Below are 18,695 nucleotides of genomic sequence, written 5' to 3'. Positions count from 1 at the left end.
TATCAGTAAAGTAAAAAGTTTTTAAATAATAATTAGTGCGAATGAACCCTGCATGAAATACAAGTGCTATAACCAACTATAAATTAACAAGTTTGAATACCGACCTTCACCTGTGATCTTCTTCAAGTTTATCTGACTCAGAGGTATGTTGGTTCTGTCCGATGCTTTGACCTGGAAATCGTACAAGGTCATGTTCTTGGGAAATCCGTCAGCATATTCTGATTTTGGGTTTCCATATATCACATTCAGGAACACCGGTTCACAGGCTTCTCCTGTAGGGACACACTGACCGTTTATCTGAAAAAACAGAGATTAAAGTTATAACAATTTCCATGTTTAACGTTACTTCAAGTGTAGATTATGGCTACTAAAATTGATGAACAAGATGTTCTCTAAGGAGGTCCACTTTGACCTTCACTAGCCTCTGAAAATTTAGAAATCTGTTGACTGTTGTGAAATATTTGCATTTAAGTATAGAATTGAAACCTCATCATTGTTTGTTTGCAGTTTCCTGACCGACTCACTCAAAATAGCACCTACTCAAACCCTTTTTGGAACTTTTGGGGAAAAAAAATCTTGCAGAAAAATCACTGAAACTTTGGGTTTTTATATAGAACAAGAGTACCACTGGACAGAACAATATACGCCCGTTGAATACCATATAGTGTTATATACTTTCTTACATTGAAATAAGATCTTCATCATTCTAAGAGTGGTTAGTTGACATGCTATAAAAAATGTAGGAGAAAATCTCCAGACAAAAAATCAAATACTGAAATGAACAAAGGGCAATAACTTTTTGCAAAAATCGTTGAATCAAAATTCTTTTAAGGGAGACACAACTTCATATCATGATTATAATATATACCAAGTTTCAAAGAGATCCGTTGAAAAATGAAGGAGGAGATTGCTGGACAAACAAAAGTATACGTCGGTCGGACGACGCCATACAATAACACTCCCGTCAAATTTGACGGGCGTATAAAAATAAGATTTCTTAATGTGAAAAAAAATATCCTTTCCCACTGAAAGAAAATGTGAGTAGGGAAACTGCAAACAAACTATTTTTTAAGGGTGGCCTTAATAGAAAACTGGCAAACACTTCATTCCCTACCTTTTCACCGTGTTTTACCGGCAGGAAAAAATTATGCCAAACAAACAAACGGATACACAACAAATTACAGACACAATTTATACATTCCCTTACAACCTTCTCCAGTTACTTATCAGATTTCCATAAAACTATTACCATATAGAACATGTTTTGCCTACCTTTTCACCATCCCAAATGAACAGGATATTTCCATCATCTACCGAGGTGTTTATCAGCTGTAAATCACCATCACCTGTAACACATGGATGGACAGGTTACCTGTATATTTCTGTACTAGAGAGATGGAACTTCAATGAAGGGTGTTAGAAATTTACTGTAGGGTGATACAATTTTCACTATTTTGTTTCTGGAACAAAGCTGCCCGATCAAATTTTCCTCAAATCAAATACTAAAAATATTCAATAGTTCCATTAAAATAGGTCTTTATCACAAGGGAAATATATACACCGGGATTATATTCCACATTACAAGATTCTATTCCTCATTGTCTGTATAATCAACTTCTTAACACTAACATATATATCAGAATATCATGAAATGGAGTACCAGATTCTATTTCCCATCAACGGTGTAAACTACTGCTTAATACAAATATATAAATCAGGACATCATGAAAAGGAATACAAGATTCTATTCCTCACTGCTTGTGTAAATACCAACATGATATGTCCTTATATAGGTGAAAGCCTGCCACAAGCTCCTTCATTAGATGTATGTGGAAGTCGTCTGCTACTCGGCCTTCTGATACCTGTAACATCACAAATATTAGATGCCAACACATCTACCAACACAAACTATGGACATTTTCAACGAGTGTTTCAGCATTTTCCATCTACCTTAAAATAGGCTTACAAAGAATTAGTTATCTGACATCAAATATGAAGAAACACATAAAACATGTCACAAGATTAACTTCATTACATTTTTACCAATGATATAGAAGTTTTCACTGAGGTTAGAGACTGCTGCCATAAAATAAAATTCCACTCTCTGATGAAGGGCTAAGCCTGAAATCTGTGATCTTCAATGACTTTTGGTATTTGTTTTATGACATTTCTCTGTAGGGACCTTGTTGAGAAACATTAAGTACTATTTAAGCATCATCAACAATATTTATTTTTTTTTCAAAATTATGTGGAGTGTCTTTGTAAAAGCAGTCCAATGTAAGACAAATTATGATAGAGATATATAGCCAAAGAAAATTTACCTCTAGGACAGCTGTCTTCAAATCCCGAACTGTTTTTCTCCTGTCGATAGTGAGTTCTGTTTTTGTTGTCTGTGTTCGTGGACGTAGGGAACCATCAACAAATTCGAACAAATCCCCAAAGTGGATATGTAGGGAAATTGTGTTGATTTCCATATCATAGAACTCTCTGTAGAAAAGTAATTGCTATTATTATATACCACTTACTGATTACATACCCATGATATATGGTAAAACCTGCTTGAGACTATCTTTATTAAAAGACTACCTGTGTTAATATACCACTTTGAAAACATCCCACTTCAAGTACCCAGTATTTATTTCTGGTATCATAGGTAAATAGGGTTGGTAGGTATGTTAAGAAAATCTTCTAAAATTCTTCTTTTTATTAGTTAAGTTATAAAACACTTAATTACTGTGTAAAAGTTGGAGTTATGAAAATATCCACATTGGAATATCAATTTTTCATATTATGAAGATTTCAGATTTATAGAATATAAATTTTCATATATATTCTATAAATAGCACAAATTTCACACCACAATCAGTTTAAATAGTCACACACAGTACGTTATATGGAGCACACATCTGAAGAGACACCAAAATCTACTGTACACACAAGTACCGTTGTGATTTTGTTTTGCCTTACCTCTGGAAGTGTAAATCTTCATTCTCCTGGATCACCTCTGATAGAAGGTGGTGTGGTAGTCGATACGTTGGGTCTCCAAGTGCTGAAATTTAACATATTAACAGCAATTAACACAAGTTTGCGCACAAAAATAGATACCTGAAATTTGTGACAAAGGCACATTGATCAGGATATTCTACAAAAATCTTGAAAATTTGGCAAAAAAAATAACAATAACAACAGCTTATTGCATTCTTTTTGCCAACCCATGCAGATAAGCTCTCCAGGCCCCGGGATCATGGATGATACCTAAAAATCTATTATTTATAAGTTCAAGACCACATAAGGAAGAAAAAGAATTAATTTCTCTAAACTTTTCATTCTGACAATCTATGGGACATTGTAATTGGTGAGTCTATCTGTCTGATTTTCTATTATAAAATGTTTATTGCAGCAGAGATAATATTTGAGCGTCTTACCCTCTGGTGGCCTGACTAGAGATTCTTTCCTATAGAAAAGCATGTAAGCACTGGACTTTCCTGAAAATGTCTTCTGGATCTCACGTTCCCTCATCGGGTGGACACGAGCATCATCAAAGTTGAACCAGCAACTTCCGAGGTCTGGTGCGGGAGACTGCGTCCTGAACCAAAAACAGCACAAGAAAATATGTGAGAGACTGTCAATTGTCTGTCCTCAGTCTGTATGCTATCGTATTTGTTTAATCATTGTTATATCCATTACAATTATTAAATGAATACTTATCTCCACAGGGGCAAGGCACAGACTAACCCCCATCCCCTATATGCTTATATAGTGTCGCTATATACACATATAGGGGGTGGGGGTTCGTCTGTGCCTTGCCCCTGTACTTATCTCATTATTCTGTGTTACAGTTGAGTAATCAATGCATGAATTCTTGTGCACCTTTTGAAATATCACTTTTCATAATTTGTTTTTTTACTTTTCTTAGTTATATAATAGTAATCACAAAACTCTTTGAAAGGAAATGCATGCATCTTTCAGAATACAAGTCAAGCCTAATAAAATCTATTACCTGTAACTAAGCGAGATCGGGTTATCTCAGTCGCGGGTTAAAATTCTGTAACAAAATCCCAACCGAGGTGTATACACAGGTTGGGATGTTACGAATCTTTGCCAGAGATAACCCGATCTTGCTCAGTTACAGGTATTTGATTTTTTTCTCTCACATCTTTTAGTTCGAAAAAAAAACACTTTTCAATTTTGCTAAAAACTACAAGTATCCCGCCTTAGGCCACAAATGATAATTACCTCTTCACTACTTAAGCTACATTTGAATGCTTCCACGTAAAAATGTAGTCCGTCCTTACATAGATTACAAAGCATTTCACAGTGTAAATTATATTTTATCTACAACATCAAATATCTAACAACATCAAAACTATACATATAACGACAAAACAGAACATTTATAACAAATGTCAATTTTAAGCAGTTAACGCACGAATGAATATATCGATCGCAGTGTTAAAATTCTGCAAAATGTCATGTAAAAGTACAAGACAGATCGGACGAGAAAGAAAAATCTAGCATGGAGTACGACGTGGGATATCTCTGTCTGAGGTGCAAGAATTGTTAATCCAGTCACCACAAATCCAGTGGTTCCACTATCGTGTCAGATCTTTTAGAGACAGATTGGACATTATCATACAAAACTGTTCTAATTTTCCAGTTGTTTCATACTTCGGTAATTTTTCTAGGAACAGAGATGACATGATGATTGAGGCTACACTCGATATTGTTTTAGATATAATGTTACATCACTGCCAGCCCAACATCTCTTACCTTTTATTGTTGGGGAGGGATTCCTCTGGTGACAGATCAGAAATAGCCGCCGGACATCCTCCAGCTAAGCCCTCCTTCTGGACAGAAGTTATCTCCCTTAGGGTGATGAGGTGAGTAGATTGGTCTATAACAAATTCTTCATTGTGCTTCTCCAAGTACTGAAACATGATTGTCACACCAAAACATAACACTAAACATCAACATTCTTTTAAATTTTTTGGATGGTTCTAATTTTCACGCCCTTGTATATATTTAATAATTTAAGTTCATTCTGTTCAAAATTCTAGTCCTATTATTCACGGTTGCAGGTGAATTGAAATAACACAATCTATCTGCTATGTAGTGATTATGATGACACAACTGTAATGACATCATAATCATCTTATTTACACATGTACATGTGATAAAGGAAGACATCTGGATATACTGCAGCAAGCAAATACTGAATTGAGATGAGGGGGCACATGTACTCCTGCATTTCTATGACTAGGTATTAAACAAAATACAGTTGAATCAATTTGTCAATATGATTTGTCATTTAACACAAGTGTAACAAGAGTACCACGGGGCAGAACAATATACGCCCGTCGAATGCCATATCGTGTTAGATATTTTCTTACATTGAAATAAGATCTGCATCATTCTAAGAGTGGTTATCTGACATGCTATAAGAAATGTAGGAGAAAATCTCTGGACAAAAAATCAAAATACTGAAATGAACAAAAAGCAATAACTTTTGCAATAATTGTCTAATCAAAACTCTTTTAAAGGAGACACAACTTCATATCATGATTATAATGTATACCAAGTTTCAAAGAGATCCGTTGAAAAATGTAGGAGGAGATTGCCGGACAAAAATCAAATACTGAAATAAACGAAGGGCAATAACTTTAGCAAAAATTGTCGAATCAAAATTCCTTTTAGGGGGACACAACTTCATATCATAATTATAATATATACCAAGTTTCAAAAATGTAGGAGGAGATTGCCGGACAATTTTTTTTTAAGACAGACGGACAACCCCATACCATAATACTTCCATCGAATTTGACAGGCGTATAAAAACTGTGTGCACATATGCTGATAGTGTAGCCAAATTGACGTTGCTTTTATATTGCCAACTTGTACATATTTTACAACTCTGTGTACATATACTTCACTGGTCATTTGTTTGATTACAGAGCACATACCCTCCTACAGAAAGTCATTGAAACATCACACATACACTCTGGGTGAGCTACATGTCCTTTCATCAATCTTAGCCTTAGTCTTTGCATATTGTACATTCTTACTTAGTTTCATCAGAGTTGATCAATATCTATAAGCAAGTTATCTTGTACAAGCCAACGTATGGATGAATGAATAGACGGACAGATGATCCCAATACCATAACGGTCCTGTCAAAAGTTTGGTAGTAAAGGAACCTTCCTGGATTATTTTATTCCTGCTTTATCTTTTTCACAACATGGAGCATGTCACTAACCTTGTGTATGGATCCATGTTGTCGCCTAAATCTTTTGTTCCATGATACACCTGTCTGTTTTGTAATTTCCTGCAAAAGGCACCAAAATTACATGTAATGCAAACAGAAATTTTAATAGCTTACAGCAATTTATCTTGGGGATTCCATCAGCAGCTTTGATATTGTAAGGTATGTAGGTCTACCTGTTCCCTTTGATATTTTCATGTATGTAGGTTTACCTGTTCCCTTTGATATGGTAACGTATGTAGGTCTACCTGTTCCCTTTGATATTGTAAGGTAAGTAGGTCTACCTGTTCCCTTTGATATTGTAAGGTATGTAGGTTTACCTGTTCCCTTAGATATGGTAACGTATGTAGGTCTACCTGTTCCCTTTGATCTTGTAACGTATGTAGGTCTACCTGTTTCCTTTGATATTGTAAGGTATGTAGGTCTACCTGCTCCCTTTGACATTTTGAGGTATGTAGGTCTACCTGTTCCCTTTGATATTGTAAGGCATGTAGGTTTACCTGTTCCCTTTGATATGGTAACGTATGTAGGTCTATCTGTTCCCTTTGATATTGTAAGGTAAGTAGGTCCACCTGTTCCCTTTGATATTGTAAGGTATGTAGGATTACCTGTTCCCTTTGATATTGTAAGGTATGTAGGTTTACTTGTTCACTTTGATATTGTAAGGTATGTAGGTTTACTTGTTCCCTTTGATATTGTAAGGTATGTAGGTCTACCTGCTCCCTTTGACATTTTGAGGTATGTAGGTCTACCTGTTCCCTTTGATATTGTAAGGTATGTAGGATTACCTGTTCCCTTTGATATTGTAAGGTATGTAGGTCTGCCTGTTCCCTTTGATATTGTAAGGTATGTAGGTCTACCTGTTCACTTTGATTTTGTAAGGTATGTAGGTTTACTTGTTCCCTTTGATATTGTAAGGTATGTAGGTCTACCTGTTCCCTTCGATATTGTAAGGTATGTAGGTCTACCTGTTCACTTTGATGTTGTAAGGTATGTAGGTCTACCTGCTCCCTTTGACATTTTGAGGTATGTAGGTCTACCTGTTCCCTTTGATATTGTAAGGTATGTAGGTCTACCTGTTCCCTTCGATATTGTAAGGTATGTAGGTCTAGCTGGTCCCTTTGACATTTTGAGATATGTAGGTCTACCTGCTCCCTTTGACATTTTGAGGTATGTAGGTCTACCTGTTCCCTTTGATATTGTAAGGTATGTAGGTCTACCTGTTCCCTTTGATATTTTAAGGTATGTAGGTCTACCTTCTCCCTTTGACATTTTGAGGTATGTAGGTTTACCTGTTCCCTTGAGATTGTAAGGTATGTTGATCTACCTGTTCCCTTGAGATTTTAAGGTATGTAATATTACAAAATTAATTTCCTTCAAAATTAAATCACTTTACTTTTAGTGCTACCAACTTACAGCACAGATTTTGTCGACAGAGAGCGTCTTGGCCGGTGACCGAGCCAGTATGGTGTGTATGAGATCTACTGGAGAGTCACACTCTATGAAGTCCACCTCCCCAGTACTCGGATCAGTAGGCAACTGTATGACTTCCTCCTCCTGGAACAAATCATCCATACAGTCACATACATACAGGTCACACCATCATAATAATACCTAACCACATCTTGTTTATCTTGTTTGAAAACCTCATACTCATAAAACTTGATGTTAGAGTGGACGTTTAACTTGTTTTTGTATTTAACCATGTTCAAAACACTACACGTCGAATTCAATCCATTCTCTCTACTTAACCCCGTAGAACAAACTCCATGGGCCTTGCTGTAGAACGAACTCCATGTGCCCAAGGCCCATAACTCATTACTGATTTAGTGTTTGGTGTCACTACACAATCAATACACTACACTTGATTGGAAAATTTCTCATATACTACAAATCACAATATACTGTATAGCTCTTTATTACATACTTACTAAGAAACATGTTCTTTTTGTATATGCGATACGACACAATTGCTTTAACCCATATCAGCCCTCGCCGTATCACACCCCAATAGCTGTATCAGCCCCCGCCGTATCACACCCCAAAACCTGTATCAGCCCGCAAAACCTGTATCACACCCCTTTTGGACATTTTTCGTTTTTCAATATTTCAAAAGAAAAATAGATCATAAGATAGTAGCTTTTATTAGTAAGTATGTAATAACGGATTAAAACACGCCTTTTTCCATATCACACCCACTATCAACCCTCGACCAATATCAGCCGTCGGGCCTTCGGCCCTCGGGCCGATATTGCAGTCTCGGGTTGATACTGGGTGGATATGAAAAAAGGCATGTATTATTTTCTCTACTTAATTTTGCAGTGTTAAACATTTGGAGCTATTATTCATGGATCCTTGTAAGGATTAAATTTTGACCACCGTCATTACTAACAAAACAAGGCCCATAACTCATTACTGACTTAGTGTTAGGTGTCACTACACAATCAATACACTACACTTGATTGGAAAATTTCTCATCATATACTACAACTCACAATATACTGTATAGCTCTTTAATTTTGCAGTGTTAATTTTTTTTATTCAAGGATCTTTGTAAGGATTAAATTTTGTCCACCATTATTACTAACAAAAAGTCTTCACTATATCTATCTGAGGACAAAAATTCTAAAAGAGTCCTGTGTTGTAAAAGACACAGTGGATTAAATCACTGTTTAACGAGACAATTTCATTTACAAAGGCTATTTATGAATAAAATAAATTTGTATGAGAGACAGCTCTGAAAATGAGAGAAACCGTATTAAACAAATACAAAGACAGACTTACAGGATTTGTCCACTTGCCGAGACCATCCACATCGAGAAGGTAAGCATGGTAATGACCTCCGTAGGCTCCGCCCTTGTGTATTACCACAGAGAACAATTTATACATGACTGGGGATGTTGCCTAAAATTATTAGACAGGCAGAAACAAAGTTAGTAAATTATACTAATTTCAAAATTTTGATTTTGTTATCAATTAGAATACTGACATACGTACATGCTTATCATTTGTTTTAACTCTTTTTTCTGCATGACTTAATATTCATGGAGTTCAAGAAGATGTGTTTTAGGTGAAATTCTGAATTATTAACCAGTTTTTATCTTAAGTAACTCCTTAAATTTCCTGAAACAAACATTTTTTCTCATACTGATTGGTTGTTTCATGGACTTATTCAATATCCTTTGCCTAGGAGACCTATTACTTATAAATGTAAAAGACCTTGTTAATTAAATATAAATAATCAAGAAACATCAGTTTCCTGGCTACTCACCTCTTCTATGTATGGGGCCATATCCAAAGATTGAGGAAATACAAACTTGCCAGATTCCTGAAAAGTCAAATTCATTTTTCTGATGAATCATTTTCCCTTTTACTTGATTTTCAGTGGATAAACAACATCAATATTGATACAGACTTTGAAAAATTCAAAAAGACTTGTCAAATTCTGAATCCAATAGTTTTTTTACAGGGGTAACACTGAATCAAGCAACAGAAAAGTTTGGTATAATAGAGATATTTTCAAGATAATTTCCATATTAAAAAGTGGTCTCTTATTGCAGATTCAGTTAACACCAAATTTACAACGATTGGGAACAATATCAGTGTCTCTTAATTCCGTCTTTGCGTATTGCAGAGTTATCTTCTTGTGTGAGCAGGTATTGATTGTTACGTCATTGGTTTGTGCGAGAAAATTACTTTGTTTTCTCAAAAATTGATGACGTTACTCTCACAAACAAATGACGTAACAATCAATACCTGCTCACAAGAGAAGATAACTCTGCAATGCGCAAAGACGGAATACAGGTTGTTAGCATGAAAATAACTGCAATTCAGTGTTTTAAAAGTGGTCTCTTAACACAAGTGAGTTTTTAACTGAGGTGGTTTCTGAAGATAACCTCCCCTCCATCCCCATTCTTGCTTACTTGAAGCAATAATTAAAATGACAATATGACTTGTCTATATTATGTTTTTTGCAACTTTGAATTCAGAAACGAAACTTTATTTATATAAAAATAGTACCTTAAATCGCTGCATCTTTTGAAAGTCAAAGCTGAATCTCAGTAGGGATAAAGTGAGAATTTCCGGAACACTTCGTATCTTTGCTCCCTGAAATATCACAAAATGATATGTGAGTAAGAACTCTCTTTTTGACGGCTTTAGTCAATTCGATTAAAGATTACTATAAGGTTCAGAAATATATTGCTCGTGGTAAAGGGGAACAATGTCTTAAAATGAGTAGAGCTTGACCTCACCTAACCCTATTTATATTAAGTTAGTAGGTGTTATTCTCTTGCTTACTCCAATGACTGCTGATGCAGGTATACATATACAGTGTAAGTGAGATTTGTGTTTTTTGAACGATTCAGGCTGAGCCGACTTATTACTTCTTTCTTTGATGGTTACATACTCTATCTCTCTTGTTTTGTCTCTCTATGTGTGAAAGTGCAATGATGATGATGATAATAATTTCAATAGTTGATTTGTGTTGATGTGATGTTCAGTATAATGTACATGTTCTGAAAATCTTGAAATTTAAAAAAAAATATTAAAAAAATAAAAAAATAAACTCTCTCTTTAAAATGAAAGTATAGATGTTCTGTTTACTGTAAAATAGGAATTATCACATGTCGAAATTTTCCAATCATGATTTTTTTAAATGATGTGAATTTATTATAATTTTAGTTTACAAACAATACATTTATCTCTCTGTCTTTTTATACATTTTTTCATTAATCATCTATGTTTAAATTTACTGTATACATTGTATATGTTATATGTGTGGTCTTCTACTTACTTATTTCATCTTATGTAAAGGGTGTTTAGATAGGGTCAGTTTGCTTAATTAAAAGTGTCTGTAGCTGGGAGACAGAGATGGGAGGGTGCCTGAGTGGGGGGGTATGAGTACATAGGAGCCAGGAGATATCACCTTACACAAGGGAGCTATTTTTAGAGTACTGGGCAGTATAGGGACAAAGAAACTCAGGATTGTGAGGGCTATCTGCAAGCTGTGCTTATAATCAAATGAGATCAGTGTTGGACCAAGGATGACATAGGACTGGTCAATGACCTTATTTAGGGTAACAATGTAATTGGGTATGTGAGGGAATTAACCAATAGATTGGAGAGTTAGGGAAGCAGAGAATTTGAGTAGTGAGTAAGGGGTCTTTGACCAGGGGGCCATAGTCAGTTTCAGAAATTCTTCCAAGGGGTACAGACATAGGGAAACTTTATCTTTTAAATCAACCCACCAACCATCCCCATTATCATCTCCTTTCCTTTAAGCATATACTGTGTGTACAAGTTTGTTTTCGGTTTATTTATAGATACCCTGTATGAGAAACAGAATGCTGTATTATGTGTATTGATATAGGAGGTTAACTTAACTTCTTATTAATGTGTATTATTGACCCTTGTATAGAGTTATAATACATTATAATATTTTGGTGTTACTCCATGACATTTGTTAATTAAATCCACTGATAAAGCTTTTGGTCTTTCAAATTGTTTCAGATAATTGGATGGATAAATATAGGTGGGTAGAAGTCTACCTGCAGTTTAACAATATTTTGTAGAAGTCTACCAGTTTATCATTAGATGGTAGAAGTCTACCAGTTTATCAATATATGGTAGATGTCTACCAGTTTATCATTAGATGGTAGAAGTCTACCAGTTTAACTATAGGTAGGTAGAAGTCTACCAGTTTTAACAATAGATGGTAGAGGTCTACCAGTTTATCATTAGATGGTAGAAGTCTACCAGTATAACATTATATGGTAGAAGTCTACCAGTTTAACTTTAATAGATGGTAGAAGTCTACCATTTTTAACTATAGGTTGGTAGAAGTCGAACAGTATAACATTAGATTGTAGAAGTCTACCACTTTAACTATATATGGTAGAAGTCTACCGGTTTAACTATATATGGTAGAAGTCTACCAGTTTATCATGAGATGGTAGAAGTCTACCAGTATAACATTATATGGTAGAAGTCTACCAGTTTAACTTTAATAGATGGTAGAAGTCTACCATTTTTAACTATAGGTTGGTAGAAGTCGACCAGTATAACATTAGATAGTAGAAGTCTACCACTTTAACTATATATGGTAGAAGTCTACCAGTGTAACTATATATGGTAGAAGTCGACCAGTATAACATTAGATGGTAGAAGTCTACCACTTTAACTATATATGGTAGAAGTCTACCAGTTTAACTATAATAGATGTTAGAAGTCTACCAGTTTTAACAATAAATGGTAGAAATCTACCATTTTAAATATAGGTGGGTAGAAGTCTACCAGTTTAACAATAGATGGTAGAAGTCTACCAGTTGATTTATATATATAAATAGAGTCGTCCGAGTAGCCCCCGAGAAGCCACTGTTAGGTTGTTTTGTAGGGTTGGTAAGATAGGATTTATGTAGGTCTGTCAAATGTTGTTGTAGAATATATGCATATGCTTATGTGGAACATTGTAAGAACAATGGGAAATTATGGTTACTATGATTAAAACAATGTTGTATTGTGTGTAAAATGGAGATATATTTTCTAACATGCAGAGAATGCATTTCCACAAGCACTACAGTATAACCAATACTCTTTTCCCAATTAGTAGCCAAATGTGGGTAAATCTTTACAATTTCAGGACCATTCCTACAATAATCTTCAACATGTACAAAATACCTTTTTGTAAAATTTCAATATTTTCATTTAATATATATTTAACTTTTTTAAGTCTTATTTCTCCTACACAACCAACCTTTTTGGCGTCAACAAGTTTGTTACAAGCCTCGCAACGATACTGATTTCTTCCGTCCATAGACTCCATCTCACAGTAGGAGTTGTAGAGACCATTCTCTAGATCACTGTTCCCTGCTACGGTCACTGTCAGGTCCAGAAAATCCTCCTACGTCAAAAATGTTGCCTAATGCTTAATACTGTATAACAAGTATTCCATCATTGGGTGTACAGTATTTACACTTTTTGAAACAAGGTAAATCCTCCAATTTATTTTTGAATTAATCATTTCCGTTAAAACTTCCGTTTATAGACTATACAGCAAAACCTCAATGTAATTTTGTATTTGCTACCTCGCCTACTGTCAACATACAATTTATCTCAAAGTCTCCCTTTTTGTAGTGTGTTCTCAATATATTGCAAAACTCCATTATTGGTTGAGTGGTTAACACTCCGGCCTTCCACGCAAGTGACCGGGGTTTGATCCCCTAAGTCGGCGTATGCATGGTTATTCAGAGAATGTTTTTCTCCTGCCCACACAACTCCAACAACCCAGGTGGAGTATAAATTGGTCTGGGGTGGATGTTGTGTTATCTGTGCTGTATCATTCAAGTGAGGTGGCACTATATATGATGCCGTTGGAAGCACAGTCCCACTACGAACAGAACACATTACATTTCCAGCACGCAGGCATACACACATAGGGAGATATTAGCCAGGTGGCATAGGACAAGTAGTTAGCGCCTGATAAGGCAGCTTCTGCGAATTCCTCAAAACTTATATTGACAAATGTTGTATATTTATTTATTTATTTATTTATTATAACGCCAGACTTTTGTTGGACAAATGGTGACATCATAACAAGGTTTTACTTAATATGAAAATGATCTTCCATTTCATTTCATTTTTTGAACAGCTGATCGAAGAATAGATGCTGATTTATTTTTAAACTTCATGATACCAAAAACTTAACAACATGCATATTATACTTTTCCATTCTGAATTGCAAAAATAAAACAAAGACAATCAAATTTTCTATACAAAATCTCAATTCATTCATAGACAAGATTCATACATTCCCCAGCCAAAAAACAAAGACTGATTTTAGTTTATTCTGATAACAATCACTATAGATGTTCATTTATGAAATACGGATAGACCTACTGGTCTCAAGTTGTTTACTGGTGAACTTGACAAATATTGTCAAGGTCTGCATTAGTATTTAGAAATTCCCCCGACTTAACCCATGAAAAAGCTGCATCTTAAACTACAGGATGCAGTCAATCTATAAAATGAAAAGGCCCACGCACTGCCATCCTTGATATCCAGGAGTTACGCTCACTTTTGCTCTCTGCACCCCTGGAATATGTCATGGCAAAAATGGAGGCACGAAAAAAAATAGCTGTCTGATTGGTCTCAGGTTAACAAAACTGACCAATCGCTAGGCTGATACCTCTCCTTTGAAGATTACAAAGGAGAGACGCCCAACTTCAAAGCCTGTCAATTTTTACCGTTACATGACCGCAAGATTCTTTTGATGTACATCAAAGGATCGAACTAGCCTTCTTGTCTCTTCAACAAGGTTGCACACACCGAGCCTTAATTTTTGCCATGACATATTCCAGGGATGTAGAGAGCGAAATTGAGCGTAACCCCTGGATATCGAGGATGAAGCACTGTATGTAATTCATAAATCTAACAGTTTCTCTGAATCAAAAATACCGGTAAACAACATATTAATATCAACTTCAAACCCTGATTTAAACTTAAACAATTCCCTTGAATCAAAAATAAATTAATGCAGACTTATCAATACTTCCCTTGAAACAAAAAACAAGCTTACCTCTCTCTCACTAATCTTCCCACAGACGGTACAGATAATCTGAAACGAACGAAAGACATTTTGTTAATTAGGCAATCTGATTAAATCATCTGTTACATGGCTTCGTTAACTACGCACTACAGGTATTACACTACCTTTTACAGAGATTGAATCCCCAACCAGACATGAAAAGAAACGGGTATACCCATTTCCTCCCATATTCAGACCCCTTGCACATTACCATTCAGGCCAATAAGAGTGATTAATAGAAATTGATAGCACTTGTTATATAACTGTTGTAAAATACATGAGGTTGAATAAATAAAAGAAAACCATTCAGATTATTAACTAAGGCCAAAAAAAATGTATGTCTGTTTAGGGTTCCCGACCGACACTAGCTTTTTACCCTCCGACCCAAAACTTTTTGATGAAAAAAATAATAATCAAAATACAGCTGATTTTCGAATTTTAGAAGGTTCATTGCCTTTCAAAATGGCTTCCAGCTCCGTGTTGGTGCTAAATGTCAGCATATGGAGCACAATTTGCCTACAAATGAACCTTGTTTATGTAATTCTTCGTTTTACATACAATAGTAGGGTCATAATCACATGACCACATGGTACACAATTCTTTTAAAAAAAATGTAGACCTACCTACCCTTGTTTTTTTGCCCATACAACCCTAAACAGACAAAAAAAAATGGCCTAAGTAAGATAAACTACATGATCTGCCAAGAGTACCAACCAGGGATTCCTCAACGAGAAGGAGTCACTCAAATAAGGAAGGCTTAACCCTTTCACCACTGTAGACCATAATGGACTCTTCCAAATTAATGCATGGTAGAGTTCACTCAACTTACATAAGGGTGAAAGGTTGTTTACACACGTATCAATGACGTCACAATACCATTGATATTCTGATGACGACTCCCCTCTGAGTCGAAACATGTAAATGTTGCTGCAATAAATTCTGACGTTTGGAAGAGATTTGCCGTGTTGTTCGCACTTATTCCTGGATTGTTACTTACTACCAGTGTGAACTCTGTATACCGTTGTTGTATCCACTGTACTAATGACCCAAGAAATTGAAGAAACTTAAGATATCGAGGACGTTGTGTCTCCACTCCCCTTTTTGTATTTTAAGGGTGAAAGGGTTAACTTAACTACCTGATTCACGACTGTGCCATGATAGAGCTTGCTGATGAGGTCGGTTCCCAGGGTGCCGACCAGTGATTCTTCAATAGCACTAAACAGGATACGGTTCAATTCCTGGACGTCATGCTGCTGGAGCTCCTATAAAACAAAATTCAAAAATTACTTTTTTTCATTTATAAAAATATCGCGTCAATAATTGACACAATGGGGATTTTAGGACAATATTGTGTACAAGAAGGACATAGCTAGGATTTAGGAAAATACGAAAACATACGTCAATGACTGACACAATTAGGATTAAGCACAACTATGTGTCAGTCATTTACAGAGTTAAAACCTTGTCAAGGAATGACATAGAATTTTTAAAACTTTTTTCACCATACTGAATATGAATCAATGAAATCACTATAATGCTGAAGATTTAAAATTAAGTGACAATGTGGGAAGAGAATTTTTCTTTATCCACTGCCATCTTCATTAAGCAGGGATAAGTAAATATTCAAGAATTGAATTTCAAGTTTTAAGAATGTCATGAAAGTTGACATTTTTTTAAAGAAATACATTCTGTAATAACAACATGCAAAAAATGTCCATCCCATCAATGTCTTAATGACTAACCTACATGTACATTGCAAGTACAGTAAAACTTTGATATAATACCTCATCTATCACCAACAAATTTCAAGGTTTCCTTTTTCCTTAACACCTTTTTATGCTTTCCCTTGATACTTGCTCATATCCATTTCAAAGGCGAAATTTCACCAGACACGCTATGGCAGTATAACAAGGCTTCGCTGTACACAGTGTTCAGTCAATCATCATACCTCATTGTTTGTCCATCCAAAACTCTCAGTAAGGTCTACAGACGGAACACTCTGCTGGTCGCTAAGCAACAGTCTGGCAAACAGCTTCTGTAGTTGTATGGGAATCACCCTTACCTGTGTGGAGGCAAGAAATTTAAACTGAATTTCAAATGATTGTATAATGAATGCATATAGCCACATCTCTGATTTTTAGTTGGGAGCCATGCAATTTTCATCACAAGTGTCATGTTTTTAACACTAATTATAATGATTCAAAATTATTCATGAAACTTATTTTTCTATTTTTTTTTATATCAAAATAGCAAAATATCAAAAGCCTTAAGTTAGAGAGGATTTTAAATCTTTGGATTAAAGAACAAAACAATTTAACCTTTTTTTGTAATTTTTCAAATTAATCAATCTTGATGCATGTATCTATATATCCAAACTGATTAAAATTTATTTGACTATTTTCGACCTTATAAGTGCACCTTCCATTTAAAGTGCATCCCAACCTTTTTTTTCTGGGATAGAGGATGGGTTTGCTTAATTAAAACACATAAAATGTTGCTTTCTTCACTTATATGCCAATATAATCTGAAGTGTTTTGACCAAAGGCTTTGTGCCCTTAAGTGTTTACATTACATGGCAATGATTGGTTTGTGTATTGTTTGCATGCTTGTGTGTGTGTATGCAGGAGACAGGGTATGTTGTTGTGCTTGCCTCCTTGTGAAAGCGCAGATCTGATGCCGACTTTATAGTGCAATCTCACTAAAATGCCTTGCCAAAGGCATCAAGCACAGCATTTCCTCTTAATGTAAGCCAGTGGTTTAGCATCATATTTCTGATTCAAAATTAGGCCAATTGTCTCTGTAAAGTTATTTTATTCATTCTTTGAAAGATTGCACAAATATGTGAGAGGTAAGTTTGAACTCAAAGGGACATGGATGGTTTAGACCAGTGTGAGCATAAAAGGGGTTTATTAAACGGACCCCTTTAACTTATAAGGTCGAACATTTTCTAAAAATTATTCAATGTAATGTACCCATTATGATGAGAGCCATACAGACCTTACTACCAGCTAGATCCTTGTCTTCCAGTCGCCCCAGCTCCTCATCACCAAGATCAAATAAAGCTTCTGAAATAATCAAAGAGAAACAATTAAAGATTCAGGAATATATGTTTTTACTATTGAAGCAGTTTGGCCATATCAAAATGAAATTAAAATACTATAGTATTTTTTCTCAATTTGAAAGCAATTAGTCCAGTCTTCCAGCTGGGTTTTGAAAAGGGCAGGGCGCTGACCAGAAAAAAATGACAGATAAATGTCTGGTGGGCATTTAATTTATCTGTCAAAATGTCCAAGTCTGGTGTCAGTGCCAGAGGAAACTCGGGCTAAGATAAAGAAAAAGTACAAATGACATCATAACTAGCCTCTTGTTAGCAACTCATTCTGTAATGATAAGATCAATAATTGGTACCTCTGAACTCGGGTGTCAGGAAAAGAGTCTGCAGGAGAGAATTGAGGTAACAGGTAGCCCCCTGATTCCGGATCCCGGCCAGTCCGCACTGGATACGAGGACGGGGAGGACATGGAATATTTGGATTACTTTTCACATGTTTTGACTCCAATCCACTCCCAGCTTGTTCTTCTTCGCAAAATAACCCGGCGAACATTATAAATATGAGAATATTCTAGGTGCCTAAAACGTAAAAATCAAAATCTTATTCAACACTGCAGAACAGCAGCACTTCTTCCTGTTGCTCACGTGACTGGCATGACATTTGTCGACAATAAAATTCCATTACTATTTCGTACTATCATTTTCGTTTGCACCAAGAAAAGGCTCGTTAAATAACATAAAAGTCGTCAAATTCTTACACACAAATTACAACGCGAGGATTGCACAAACCAGTTAAACACA

General features: G+C 35.4%; 1 protein-coding gene across 1 annotated transcript in view; it reads right to left on the bottom strand.

Annotated features, from left to right (window-relative positions):
- Positions 1-18,691, bottom strand: part of LOC110460097 (ubiquitin carboxyl-terminal hydrolase 40-like) — a 35,541-nt gene extending 16,850 nt beyond the window's left edge. Inside the window, exons 1-18 of the mRNA XM_021512815.1 lie at positions 18,252-18,691; positions 17,841-17,908; positions 16,792-16,905; positions 15,980-16,105; positions 14,835-14,873; positions 13,014-13,160; positions 10,280-10,366; positions 9,531-9,587; positions 9,044-9,163; positions 7,676-7,816; positions 6,254-6,322; positions 4,771-4,928; positions 3,426-3,586; positions 2,968-3,049; positions 2,322-2,487; positions 1,775-1,862; positions 1,273-1,346; positions 105-297 (exon numbers count right to left, since the gene is read on the bottom strand). Coding sequence (XP_021368490.1) covers positions 105-297; positions 1,273-1,346; positions 1,775-1,862; positions 2,322-2,487; positions 2,968-3,049; positions 3,426-3,586; positions 4,771-4,928; positions 6,254-6,322; positions 7,676-7,816; positions 9,044-9,163; positions 9,531-9,587; positions 10,280-10,366; positions 13,014-13,160; positions 14,835-14,873; positions 15,980-16,105; positions 16,792-16,905; positions 17,841-17,908; positions 18,252-18,447 — 2,086 coding nt within the window. The 5' untranslated portion in view covers positions 18,448-18,691. The remainder of the gene's footprint in view (positions 1-104; positions 298-1,272; positions 1,347-1,774; positions 1,863-2,321; positions 2,488-2,967; positions 3,050-3,425; positions 3,587-4,770; positions 4,929-6,253; positions 6,323-7,675; positions 7,817-9,043; positions 9,164-9,530; positions 9,588-10,279; positions 10,367-13,013; positions 13,161-14,834; positions 14,874-15,979; positions 16,106-16,791; positions 16,906-17,840; positions 17,909-18,251) is intronic.
- Between the last annotated feature and the right edge of the window lie 4 nt (positions 18,692-18,695).

Source organism: Mizuhopecten yessoensis, unplaced genomic scaffold (genome assembly GCF_002113885.1).
Source record: "Mizuhopecten yessoensis strain PY_sf001 unplaced genomic scaffold, ASM211388v2 scaffold10317, whole genome shotgun sequence".
Lineage (NCBI taxonomy): Eukaryota > Metazoa > Mollusca > Bivalvia > Pectinida > Pectinidae > Mizuhopecten > Mizuhopecten yessoensis.
Note: the sequence above shows the minus strand (reverse complement) of the source record. Positions and strands in the feature narration are given on the sequence as shown.